The sequence below is a fragment of the Nuphar pumila genome, chromosome 12, assembly GCF_984573655.1.
Source record: "Nuphar pumila chromosome 12, dmNupPumi1.hap1.1, whole genome shotgun sequence".
NCBI classification, from domain to species: Eukaryota; Viridiplantae; Streptophyta; class Magnoliopsida; order Nymphaeales; family Nymphaeaceae; genus Nuphar; species Nuphar pumila.
The window spans coordinates 98,123,881-98,138,319 of NC_143260.1; the positions used below are offsets into that span (position 1 = coordinate 98,123,881).

Below are 14,439 nucleotides of genomic sequence, written 5' to 3' on the forward strand. Positions count from 1 at the left end.
TCTCTATTTTCTCTTGTGTTTTTTCATTCTTAGTAGATAATTTTCTAAAGTTTGCATGCTAGAAGGTGTGTCTAGCAGCTCCTAGGGATTGTACTTGTCAAACATTGTGAATCAAAGTAGGTGACGACCCCTTCTATGCGGTAGTAGTATGTGTTAGGCCCCTTTGGAGTTAGGCTTTGTCAAAAAAAATTTATGACTGGAAAACCGATAATTTTCTCTAGCTTTATGGACTGGTTAAAATTATGTCTTAATGAAATGTTATGCTAGATAATCTAAAAAAAAAATAAAAAGAAAATATGCAACATACATATATATATGTGCAATTTTTGGTTTTTGGTTTAGTTTTACAATACTTGTTTGATTTAGACTAACTCAAGTTAGGATAAGGAGAAAGGGATCTTCACATTGTAGAAAATACTTTTAGAAATGTTTCTATGCAGGTCAAACTATAAACACTAAAACTAAAATTGGATTAATCTAAATTTTTGTTTGTAATGTTTTATGATTGTGTTGGTGTGACTTGGATTATGTCTAAGAAGACCCACTATTAGTAATTTGGTCATAACTTTGTTGTTTAAAATAAAATAAAAAAATTGTTTAGCTCATTGAAAAGCTATCAAACTTCCTAATAATCTTTCTGTTTTACTCTTTTCCAAATTCTGGATTTATCTTTGTCAAAAATATGTTGGAACAAAGAGGACAACCACTCACGTGACTGTCCAGGGTTGTGCCAGTTCAACCTACTATTTAGTTTGTATATAGGTCCTCTGAACTCAAAAATTTCTAATTTTTATTGCGTTAGATCATTATTAATTTTATATAAAAGTTGTCTTTTAATATTTTCTAAATTTTGGTATTATCCATATCAAAAACATGTTTGAACAGAGAGGACAACCACTCAGGTGACTGTCAAGGGTTGTGTCAGTCCAGTCCATCAATTAGTCTGTATCCAGGTCTTTCAAACTCAGTAAAATTTGATTTTATTGCGTTATATTGCTAACCATTTTATATATTTTTTTTTGTTTTAATATTTTCCAAATTCAACAGTTATCACTGTCAAAAACATATTGAAACCAAAAGGACAACCATTAAGGTGACTATCCAAGGTTGTGTCAGTCCAACCCACCATTTAGTTCGTGTCTGAAACTTTTGAACTTAGAAAATTCTGATTTTTGTTGCATTGGATGACTAACAATTTTATTTAAATTTTTTGTGTTTTACTATTTTTCAAACTTGAGATTTGACTCTGTCTTGAAATAGAGAGGACCACCACTTGGGTGACTATCCAGGTTTGTATTAGTCCAGCCTATTGTTTAGTCTGTTTTTGGGCCATCCGGACTTGAAAAATCCTGATTTTTGTTTTGTTGGACAGATAACAAGTATATCTACAACTTCTATGTTTTATTCATCAACAAAAACAATAAGTTTCTTCCTTATTTAGGATTGTCTTTAATTGGTCTATCCCAAGTAGGGAAAACCTAGGTCCACAACCAGTTTTTTGATCTGAGCCATAACTCGACAACCAGTGGTCAAAAATTTTAAAATTTTAGCTCAATACACAGGTAACAAAACTTTCTACACTTTACGTGTTGACCCCATTTGTAGAATAGGTCGGTTGCTAAGTCAAAATATGAAAAGACTGTGTGGTCAGTCATAGTTATATAAAAAAAAGAGAATTCTTGCTTTTGTGCCCTACATGCGAATAAAAATAAATTTTTGCCATGGTTGAATAATTTTGTCATGTTGCACTTGGAATGAATATCTTTGCATGCTTGATTCCCATATAGTTCATGTGTATAAAAAAAAAGAAAAACAATTAAATATATATAATAATAATAATATCAAAAAAATTAGTATATCTAGATACAAATAAGTAAATCGAGAGATGAGCATTCATTCAATCCTTAGGGCTATTGAAAAAAATAATAATAAAGGAAAAATAATAATAATAATAAAATAATATATAAATAAATAGCAAAAAGGAAAAAAAAAGAGAGAAAAGATAGAAAACTAAAAATTGTATTTTTAGTTGTTCTAAAACCTTTTAGACCTAAAAATTAAAAAAAAATGTATAAAATAAAGAAGAAAGAACATTTAACCTATACAAAGGCCATGGGGTCATGTATAAGGTTTAAGATTCATAATTTGTGGATTTATGAATATCCTCAAATTTCTTTATTTTTTTTAGGTATGGACCTTGGAAAATGAATTTTTCCAAGTGAGAGCTTACTCGCTAGGCACAATAACAACTCACTTAGAGTGCATCGAGATGTTTGCACTATCTTGAGAAAATAATATTGTGAAAATAAATTTTAGTGTGTCTTGTTTGGCAAGGCCATGAGTACCTAAAGGGTACTTTGAGAAATTAAGAATTTGATAATGAATCAAAAATTAAAATAAACAAGATACACATATTTTGGTTATGCCCTAAAAGATGATGTAACTTATCACCTTAGTGACTCTTCACTTGCCTTGAGAGCGAGCTTGCACTAATCGCGTGGGATTGTGCTGAGTTGCCGACGGTCTCCTTCTCAGCTGGTGGTTGCGTATCACTTTTATGGGCCCCACTTTGGTCACTATGGTGGACTAGTTCCCGACCACAGTGGCTTAGGGGACAAAGACTTCTTTTTGTTGTGGAGGTCCTGCTACGTACGCTAGTAGTAGTGCACTATGACTCTTTTCCAAGGCGAAGAACTCCTTGACAAAGGATTTATGTACCTTGGTGCTGGCAACCCATGTTCTTATGAGGTTAAAAATAAAATATTCAATCACTCATGAATGCACACCCGCATATCGATCGACATGCCTATAGTGACCCTTGGCAGTGGTGCCCTCGTGGAGATAAATAATAAAAGTGAGAATTAAGAAAATTTATAATGTGTATTGGTAGAGAGCAACAAATGAACCTAAATAAAAGAAAAGAAAACTTTGCATGCATGCATTTAGGTTATGTTTAGTTGTTTGTTTGACCTCTCAAGTTAGAGATCTTGTCGAGTCAAATCCTGTCGAGTCAGGATTTGAGACTCGTTGTTAGCCATTGGCTTAGTTGGAGTCCACTTTGGCTTGGTGACCTACCCATGTTTGCTTCATGTTGATTATTGAGGCTTGTGGTTTGTCTCACCCCTACTCATTTTCTTCTTTTCTAAGAAACCATTAGTAGGCAGGCTTGACAACAACAAATGCGCATAACTGGAGTATCTTTGGAGTGGGATCATGGACCCTTTTCTTCATAGGAGTGCTTTGTATTTTGGGATTTTACTAGAAATGTAATTGAATATAATTTTATGAAACTCAGTGTTAGTTCACCTCCTGAATTTTATAATCAGTGATGGATACATGAATTGAATGAAACTTTTATAAAAATGTTTGTTCTTCCTTAGTGCTAGAAAACATTTGCAAAAAAAAGGGAGGTTGAGAAATTATTTAAAAGGAATAAATATTTGATTTTTTGCTATACACTAATTAAAAAAAAATAGCTCATTTTTTGTGCAATCTTAATGAGGGTCTCATAGTTTGGTATCAGAGCAGAGTTCCCAGAAAGGTCCAAGATCCAATCCAGAAGCTCAAGTTTCACATTTGTCGGCTGCCTAACCATGCAGAGTGGGTAAAAGTTGGTGAATGAATTGTTGTTTGCTCTTGTGATAATTGATTATCTGTTTATCTGTGATTACGAGCTTAAGTCAAGGGCTTTATCATAATTTAATTTTTTATTATTTCTTTGATTAGATGCTGAGGTATCTAGGAGATTGGATGAGTCATAGGGACTTCATCCTAGAATCCCTTGCGACACTCACAAATATAGTGCAAAATCAGACTTAGGCGCAACCGCAGTCAGTGACATATAAAAAGTTCATGGACCTTAGTCCTCCTTCCTTCGCTGGGATGTCGGATCCCGAGGGTGCAGAGTTTTGGATTCAAGAAATTGAAGGAGTCTTTGAGATCCTGAATGTACCAGAGGAGAAGAAAACACTTTTTGGTTCGTACCGGTTGGTGGATGATACAACGAAGTGGTGGAAGACCACAAAAGAGATCAAATTTGGCAGAGTTGCAGTCATCCCAAGGGAAGAGTTTAAAGCAATCTTCTTGGAGACTTATTTCTCTGACTTTGCTAGAGATAAGTAAGCCCAGGATTTTTTGGAGCTGAAACAGGGTAGCTTGACCCTGTTGGAGTATACAAGCAAATTCAGACATTTGCAACAATATTGCCCCAACACTTTTCCAATGGATAAGGTACGAGCACTGAAGTTCGCACCAGGCCTTTGTGATGGACTATGTAGTAAAGTTTTGGTTGGGCGTCCACATACACTGTTAGAGGTGATAGAAGCAGCAAACATCATTGACAAAGACTGAAGATCTTCAAAAAAGAATACGAACAAGGTAGAGCCTCCACCATCATTATCAGGAACCAAAAAGGATTCACAAAAGTCCTTCAAGAAGACATTGCCGAAGAACTAGAAGAAGAACTACAGGCAAGCCTCATACTAGAAACAATAGAGGTACATGGGAAAGCAACGTCAACAACAACAAAGACAATTTGCTGGTAAATGTCAGAGATGCCAGAGAGATCATGCATGACAACCTTGTCCTAGTGAGATGGGTGCATGTTTGCACTGTGGCCAGAAGGGCCACTTTATTAGATTTTGTCCTCAACGAGTACCTGCTCCACAACCTTTATAGAAGCAGTCAATGCCACCATAGATTTAGCATCAGTAGGCGCTATGACAACAACAACCTCAGCCAACCTAGCAACAACAGAGAAAGACCATGGGTCGTATGTACATGGCTACTGTAGATGAGGGAGGACCAAGCCATCAAGTTATAGAAGGTACCCTTGACATCACTGACTTCTCAGCTCAAGTTTTGTTTGATTCTGGTGCGACACACTCTTTTCTGTCAAAGGATTTTGCTCAGTTGCTAGATGTTCCAACGGTTGAGATGGATTGTGGTATAGAGATAACCACTCCTTTGAGAGTTAAGGCATTTTGTGGATTGCATCTCTCCAGAGTTGCAGTGATAATTGATGATTGTGTGTTCCTTGTGAACCTTATCCTTCTCGAGATGTCAGGCTTTGATGTCATTCTCAAAATAGATTGGCTTTTTGAGCACTTTGTCAGTTTGGAGTGTCGTGGGCATAGGGTCTTGTTGAAGAGGCCCGGTTAGCCCCTAGTTAAGTTTTGTGTTGTTCGACCCTCTTATGATGGAAGGGTAATATCGTCATTGAAAGCCTCTAAGTTCATGCATCTCGGAGGTCAGATGTTCCTCACTAGTGTGATTGCTTTAAACCACAAGGAAGCATCTATTTATAATGTGGAAGTTGTTCAAGAGTTTGTGGATGTCTTTCCAGAAGATTTGCCTGGTTTACTGCCATCAAGAGACGAGGAGTTCTTAATAGATTTGGTGTCTGGTACAACTCTCGTATCTAAAGCACCATACTGAATGGCTCCAGTAGAGCTTGTAGAGTTAAAGAAGCAGTTAGAAAAACTTTTGGAGTAAGATTTCATTCATCTGAGTGTTTCACCATGGGGTGCTCTCGTTCTTTTTGTTAAGAAGAAGGATGAATCTTTGCGATTATGCATCGACTATAGGATACTCAATCAAGTAATGATTAAAAATAAGTACATGTTGAGAATTGAAGATTTTTTTGATCAGTTGAAGAAGGCTAAGGTGTTCTCGAAGATAGATTTGCATACAAGATATCATCGATTGAGGATTAAGAATGAGGATGTGCTGAAGATGACATTTCATACTCGATATGAGCATTACGAGTTCTTAGTGATGCCATTTGGGTTGACGAATGCTCCTGTAGTTTTTATGGATCTGATGAACCGAGTTTTTTGTCAGTACCTTGATAAGTTTGTGAGTGTCTTCATTGATGATATCTTGGTGTATTTAGAAAATGCAGAGCAACACCAAATTCATCTTTATATTGTTTTGGAGACATTGTAAGAACATATGTTTTATGCTAAATTCTCAAAATGTGAGTTTTGGTTAGATAGAGTGATGTTTTTGGGCTACGTGATTTACGTTCATGGTATCGAAGTTGATCCAGCAAAAGTGAAAGCAATGATAGAATGGGAACAATCAAAGAGTGTTACGAAAGTTCGTAGCTTTTTGGGTTTAGTAGGCTATTACCGACGGTTTATTCAGGACTTTTCTAGGATTATTGTCCTTATAACAAAGTTGTTGCGTAAGGGTGCAAAGTATGTGTGGATGGTGCAATGCGATGAGAGTTTTAGAAACTTGAAGGAGAAGCTGACTTCAGTCCTACTTCTAGCCCTACCTAGTGGCTTAGAAGGCTTCGTAGTGTATAGAGATGCTTCAGGTATTGGTTTAGTATATGTGTTGATGCAGCATGGTAGGGTGATTGCATATACTTCAAGACAGTTGAGGACTCATAAGCAGAATTACCCGACCCATGACTTGGAGCTACCTACAGTGGTTTTTGAGCTTAAGTTGTGGAGAGATTATTTATATGGTGAGACTTTTGAGGTCTTCTCTGACAGTAAGAATCTCAAGTATATCTTTTTGCAAAGGGATCAAAATTTAAGACAGAAGAGATGGCTAGAGTTTTCAAAAGACTACGATTTTGCTATATCATACTATCCAGAAAAGGCCAACGTGGTTGCAAATGCATTGAGCATAAATGCTTTTATCTCAGGTTTGATCAGTCGAGATTGGGATTTTCTGCAATCTTATAGATTGGCATCCATTTGTAGAGAGTTTCGGCCAGTTGGTGTGTGCGAATCGGGGTGCTAGACCAAAATTTTTGGATAGGATTGCTCTTGCTCAGAATGTGAGCTCTGGTTATGAGAAGTTTGTAGCCAAGGCTAGTAAAGTCGAGTCTCGATATTTGTATAATAGTGATGGTGTGATATGCTTTATGCAGAGATTGTGGATTCCTGAAGATCATACTTTAAGAGTCGAGATACTGACAAAAGCTCACCGATCAAGGTACTCAATTCATCAAGGAAGTACCAAAATGTTTAAGGATCTTGAAAGGCATTATTGGTGGAACAACATGAGAAAGAATATAGCAGAGTTCGTGGCAAAGTGTCTCACTTGCCAAGAGGTTAAAATCAAGCATCAAAGACTTAGAGGTCTTCTACAGCAGTTGGATATTCCTGAATGGAAGTGGGACGACGTCACGATGGGTTTTATCATTGGTCTGCTAAGAACCCATAGAGGTAATAACTTAATATGGGTTATTATGGACATATTGACGAAAGCAACTCATTTCTTGCCGATTAGTAGGAATAGATCTTTGAAGAAGCTAACTGAATTGTACATTGATGAGATTGTTCGCTTGCATGGCGTTCTGCGATCTATTATATTAGATTGTGGCCCTCGATTTACCTCTCAATTTTGGAAGCACTTGCAGAGTGTGCTTGGCACAAATCTAAAATTTAGCACAACTTTTTAGCCACAGACAAACGATCAGTTAGAGAGGATTATTCAGACTTTGGAGGATATGCTATGTGCTTGCATTTTAGAGTTGTCCGGGATAAGCATGTTGCACTTATAGAGTTTGCATATAATAATAGCTACCATACGAGTATTCAGATGGCCTCGTATGAGGCTTTATATGGAAGGCATTGTCATTTTCTTAGTTGTTTGAGCGCGGTTGGTGAACGAGCGATAGTCATCAATGATTATTCAGCATTACGTGGACCAAGTGCAGATGATTCATCAGAGGTTGCTTGTAGTGCAGAGTAGGCAAACGAGTTATGCTGACAGGAGGCGTCGCTCACTGACTTTTGAGGTGAGAGACCATATTTTTGTGAAAGTCTCGCCCTCCCGCAACATCTTTCGCTACGGGCAGAAGGGCAAGTTGAGTCCATGATTTGTTAGACCGTTTGAGATTTTAGAGCAAATTGGTAGTTCTGCATACCGGATAGTTTTGCCATCGCAATTGTCTTAGATTCATAACGTATTTCATGTGTCGATGTTGCAAAAATGTGTTGGTGACCCCTCTTATGTGATCAATTATGTGAAGCTAGAGGTGCGAGAAGACTTGATAGCAGAGAAAAATCCAATTTAGATTATCGATCGATGAGATAAAGTCTTGCGGAATAAGGTGATTCCTTTGGTTAAGGTGCAATGGAAATATCATGGTTTGAAAGAGTGCACCTGAGAACTCGAGGAAGACATGATAATTTGGTATCCTTCGTTATTCAGGTAAAATTTTGAGGACAATTTTTTTTAGGAGGGTAGAATGTAAAAACCTTAATTTTTTAGTACTTTTCTTTCAAAAATAAATTTGAACGTTTTGGGCTGGCAAACCCTATTTTCGAGGTCAAGAATGGATTGGCAATGAAATTTTGATGAATTTTGTCTTTTATATCATCAAAATCGAACTTGAATTGACCTCAAAACACCCTCAGCAAGTTCTGAGGGCAATTCGAGTAATTCTGGAGCCTTTTAGGGGTATTTTTGACCCTGAGGAACATAGTTGTCCCAACCTTGGTTGAAGAGACAAAACAACTGCGTGAGACCCATATTAGTCTCATGCACTTTGACTAGATTTTGACCAAGGTAAGGTTTTTGAAATTATATTGTAGACTGAGGTGTTTTAAAAGGTAGAAAAATTGGTTTTAAAAGTTAGAAGAGGCATTCAAAACCACCTTTCTTGGGCTAATGCATGTAGAGCAGCGTCTGCATGCATTGTCAGCCCCTGACTTGTGTAGTGAGCTCATTATGAGCCCACTTAAGTGCTATGAACCTCCTTTGCCACCCCATATAGCTATTCAAAAATTAGGAAAAAGAAATTAGCAATTCCACCTTTTCTAGGGCCAATGCATGCAGAGCTTGGTCTATATACATTGGAAGCAGCAAACTGCTAGTCCCATTTGGGAGTAGGGGCTATGCCATCCATTTTTGCCAATCCATTTATTGGATTAAAAAAAAGTAATAATAGAGGAAAGGAGGAGAGGTGTTTTTGCCATAGAGAGGAGGAGAGGAGGGGGACGTCCAACCCTCTCTCACTCTCTTTCTCATTCCCTCAACTCTCATCTCTCATCTATCTCTATCTCCCTCACTCTCTCTTCCCCTTAGCATCAACCAATTTTTTGTGGTGTTAGATTTTTTGGATCTTTGAGCGGTACCACTCACCTTTCCAGCTATAGTGGGTGCAGTTGAGGTGGTTAGCCAACTATGGAGTCTGGTTGGTGGAGATTTTTAGAGACACCCAGCCTAAGGGTGAAGGCCTAGTCGACTCGGGTAGGTCGGCTCTTTCATCTCTATTTTCTTTTATGTTTTCTTGTTCTTATGAGATGATTTTCTAAAATTTCCTTATTTTTTAATTATGTTTTTGTTCTTGATAATTTTAATGAGGAGAACTGCCAGAGAGTCACGATAGAAGGTGTGTCTAGCAACTCTTAGGGATTGTACTTGTCGGACATTACGAATCAAGGTAATTGCCGACCTCTTCTATGCGGTAGTGGCATGTGTTAGGCCCATTTCAAGTTAGGCTTTGTCAAAAAAAATTTATGGCTGCAAAACCCATGATTTTCTCTAGCTTTGTGGACTAATTAAAATTGTGTCTTAATGAAATGTTATGCTAGATAATCTAAACAAAAAAACAAAAAAAAATGTGTAACATACATATCTATGTATATGCAATTTTTGGTTTTTTGCTTAGTTTTGCAATACTTGTTTGATTTGGACTAACTGAAGTTGGGATAAGGAAGAAAGAAACTTCACATTGTAGAAAATACTTTTAGAAGTGTTTCTGTGTAGGTCGAACTATAAACACTAAAATTAAAATCAGATTAATCTAAATTTTTGTTTGTAATATTTTATAATTGTGTTAGTGTAACTTGAAATTTTGTTTAAGAAGACCCATTGTTAGTATTTTGGTCATAACTTTGTCATCTAAAGTAAAAAAAAAATTGGTTTAGCTCATTGGAAAGCTATCGAACTCCCTAATAATATTTTAGTTTTACTCTTTTCCAAATTCTAGATTTATTTCTATTGAAAATATGCTAGAATAGCGATGACAACTACTCAGGTGACTGTCCAGGGTTGTGTCAGTCCAGCCCACTATTTAGTCTGTATATGGGTCCTCCAAACTTAGAAATTTTTTATTTTTATTGTGTTAGATCGCTAACAATTTTATATAAAAGTTTTGTCTTTTAATATTTTTCAAATTTAGGCGTTATCTTTGTCAAAAATATGCTGGAATAGAAAGGACATCCACTCAAGTAACTTTCAAGGATTGTGTCATTCCAACCCACCATTTAGTTCGTATTTGGGTCTTGCAAACTCAGAAAATTTTAATTTTTATTGTGTTAGATTGTTAACAATTTTATCTAAAATTTTTTGTGTTTTAATATTTTCCAAATTTGAAAGTTATCATTATCGAAAATATGTTGGAACAAAGAGGACAACCACTAAGGTGACTATCCATGGTTGTGTCAGTCCAACCCACCATTTAGTCTGTATCCGGGTCTTTCGAACTCAGACAAAATTGATTTTTGATGTGTTGGATGACTAATAACTTTTTTAAAAAAAATTATGTTTTACTATTTTTCAAACTCGGGATTTGTCTCTGTCAAAAATATTTCGGAACAAAAAGGACAATCACTCGGGTGACTGTCAAGGTTTGTATCAGTCCAGCCCACTATTTAGTCTTTTTCTAGGTCATCCAGACTCAAAAAATCTCAATTTTTGTTTTGTTGGATATATAACAAGTATATCTACAACTTTTATATTTTGTCCATTGATAGCAACAGTAAGTTTCATCCTTATTTGGGATTGTCTTTAACTGGTCTATCCCAAGTAGGGAAAACCCAGGTCCACAATCAGTTTTCTGGTTTGAGCCGTAACTCGATAACTAGTGGTCAGAAAAATTAAAATTTTAACTCGATACAAAGGTAACAAAACTATCTACACTTTACATGTTGACCCCATTTGCAGAATAAGCTTGCTGCTAAGTCGAAATACAAAAAGACTGTGTGACCAGTCATAGTTATAAAAAAAAAGATAATTCTTGCTTTTATGCCTTACATGCGAATAAAAATAAATTTTTGCTATAGTTAAATAATTCTGCCATGTTGCACTTAGAATGAATATTTCTGCATGCTTGATTCTCGTATAGTTCATGTGTATAAAAAAAAGAAAAAGAATTAAATATATATATATATATATATAAAATAATGGTAACAAAAAAATAGTTAGCTTAGAAAAAAAAAAGAAATTGGGTATAAATAAGTAAATCTAGAGATGAACATGCATTCAACCCTTAGGGCTATTGAAAAAATAATAATAAAGCAAAATAATAATAATATACAAATAAATAGCATAAAAGAAAAAAAAAGAGGAAAGATAGAAAACTATAAACTATATTTTTATTTCTTCTGAAGCCTTTTAGACCTAAAAATTAAAAAAACATCTATAAAATAAAGAAGAAAGAACATTTAACCTATACAAGGGCTTTGGGGGTTGTGTATGAGGTTTGAGATTTGTAAATTATGGATTTACGAATATCCTCAAATTTCTTTATTTTTTTCTAGGTATGAACCTTGGAAAATGATTTTCTCAAGTGAGAGCTTAGTGGCTAGACACAACAATAACTCATTTAGAGTGCATCGAGATGTTTGCACTATCTCGAGAAAAGGACATTGTGAAAATAAATTTTAGTGTCTCTTGTTTGGCAAGGCCATTAGTACCTAAAGGGTACTTTTAGAAATTAAGAATTTGGTAATGAATCAAAAGTTAAAATAAACAAGATACACATACTTTGGTTATGCTCTGAAAGATGGGGTAGCTTCTCACCTTGAGTGACTCTTCACTTGCCTTAAGAGCGAGCTTGCACCAACCCTGTGGGATTGTGTTGAGTTGCCGATGGACTCCTCAGTTGGTGTTGGTGTTGGTGTATCACTTTTATGAGCCTCGATTTGTTCTCTAGGATAGACAAGTCCCCGACCATGGTGGCTTAGGGGACGGAGACTTCTTTTTGTTGTGGAGGTCCAGCTATGTACGCTAGCGGTAGTACATTATGACTCTTTTTCAAGGCAAGGAACTCCTTGATGAAGGATTTTTGTACCTTGGTGTTGGCGGCCTGTGTTCTTGTAGGGTTTAAAAGAAAATATTAAATCACTCATGAATGCACACTTCCACATCGACTGGCAAGCTTATAGCGACCCGAGGCAGTGATGCCCTCGTGGAGATAATAATGAAAGTGAGAACTAAATTTTTTTTTAATGTGCATTGGTAGAGACCAACAAATGAACCTAAATAAAATGAAAGAAAACTTTACATGCATGCATTTAGGTTATGTTCAGTTGTTTATTTGACCTTTCGAGTTAGAGGTCTTGTCAAGTCAAATCCTGTCAAGTTAAGATTTGAGACTCGTTGTTAGCCATGTACTTAGTTGGAGTTCACCTTGGCCTGGTGACCTACCCATGTTTGTTATTGCGTAGTGGGTGGTCATGTTATTTATGATATCTAGATCTAAATATTCTTTAATTGGATCTGGGTCTTTAGAAAAGTCATGAGTAGGTTTTAAGAGAGGTTTGTCTAAATTATATTCTAACTTGGTTTCACCTACTTGGGTTTAGGTAGAAGTTTTGGCTTTAGAGCATAATCAGAAAGAACGAACCTGATGTGCATCAAACACTACATCTTCTCCCATGTTTGAACTTGTCACAAACATTGGTTCTCTTGATCTTTCTGCAACTCATCCCACCATACCTGGGTTGAACCTCGAAGTCGTGTTGCTACCAACGGGACCTTACAATGCTCTAGAACATAATGACACATGAGGTAGAATCACACTGAAAATGCTCAATCAAAGAATATCTTCGCATCCAAGGGGCTATGAAACTCTGAAAACTACACTTTGAACTCGCAGGTGTTATCTTATTAATGTTGGACCTCGGTAGAGATAGATCCTAGGACCTGTTTTGGGTGGTTGGAAAGCATTTGAGTTTGGCCTAGGTCCAAAATTTGGAACTTTTGGGTCAAGTTTAAGGGATTTTAGATCAGGTTTAGGCAGCAAATTGGGTTTTGATATGGTTTAAGGTCCAAAATACGGTTGTTCTAGGTCAGATATGGGTTCAAAACCATAGAAAACCAAATGTGAATAAAAAAAATTATAAGGAGTAGGGTGGGTAATAGAACTAATAAACCAGTTCACTACAAAGAGCCCATCCTCACGATGGTGAATGGGGGGTGATCAGTGGCGTGTAGCTAGGATTCATGTGAGGGGGGGGGGGGGCAAACATGGGTGTAGAAAAAAAATTGGTGTGATAGTCGAGGGGTTCGGGGCAGCGCCCTCGAAAAAAAATGAGATAAAATAAAAAATGGCTACAATTATTAATAAAAATCTATTTCATATGGACAAATCAAACTATTTGTTGCAGTCAGGGCTGGGCTACAAAAATGGATAAAAATCTATTTCATATGGAATTAGGGTTGGGCTAGGACTGGGCTTTAAAAAAAAATTAACTGTTCCGGGAGGCAGGACTGCCCCCCACCCACCCCACCCCACCAGCTTCGCCTCTGGTGGTGGTTATAGGGTTTTCAAACCCATTCACAATCACCATTTTTTAAGGGCCTCTAACAGGGCCGAGAACCAACATCCCACCAATATGGGATGGATGACGACCACCATTTGGCATGATTCCTATTGGTAGGAATCTTGTTATCTCTCATCTTGTGAGTGGATAGGTATGAGGAAGATGGAAAGTGAGAGAAGAGCAGCAACCATGGTGGTGGATGTGGATGATGGAGTTGAGCTAGGTGCTTTTTCGACTGGCAGATGGGTGAAAGACGTAGAGGTGAAAGGGATCGAAGGGAAGGAAAAATAAGGTGGAGAGGGTGCAGTTAAGGGGTGGTGAAGAAAAACATGGGGAAGAAGGAGGAGGCACGTAGGAGACGTCGATGGCTAGGTGTGGGCAACAGGCCGACCCGACCCACTAATGGATCGAGCCAGTCCGATCAAAGCTGAGTCCATCAATTGATGGGTCAGGCCAACATCTCGGTTCGGGTAGGCTCATTGGGAAAACCTTGGCCCAAGCCAAGCTAGGCCTAGTATATTATATATATATATATATATATTATATAACATTATGTTATAAATGTATATTATTTATTGGGGATCATGCAACCATGCACGTACTATTGCTCGAAGATTCATTGGCTAGTGACCCTGAATCTCGTCAGTCGGACAACATCATTAAAGAGTGATGAGTCATTTTGACCAGAACTTTCTCTCCAAGTTGGAATTGCTTGAGGATTTTTTTAAATCTGGCTCAAATCATTCGGTTGAACAATTCGAGGTGAATGATCACATTGATTTTACAAGAACTTCTCTCGAACTCCATAAAAACAATCAAGGTGAGTCTCCCACTACAAGAAAAATGAGTATTAGCGACAGACGCTTTCCGTCGCTAACGTATTTAGCAACGAATTAGCGACGAAAAGCGTCTATCGCATAAT

At 36.9% G+C, this 14,439-nt stretch overlaps 1 protein-coding gene across 1 annotated transcript; it reads left to right on the plus strand.

Moving 5' to 3' along the window:
- Positions 1-4,764: 4,764 nt before the first annotated feature.
- On the plus strand, positions 4,765-5,160 carry LOC149821274 (uncharacterized). Its single transcript, XM_089981925.1, has one exon. The coding sequence runs from the start codon at positions 4,765-4,767 to the stop codon at positions 5,158-5,160; it is 396 nt and encodes a 131-aa protein (XP_089838051.1).
- The last annotated feature ends 9,279 nt before the right edge of the window (positions 5,161-14,439 follow it).

Excerpts from the sequence above, each read along its gene's own strand:
- LOC149821274 (XM_089981925.1), top strand. The coding sequence starts at position 4,765 with ATGGGTCGTATGTACATGGCTACTGTAGATGAGGGAGGACCAAGCCAT.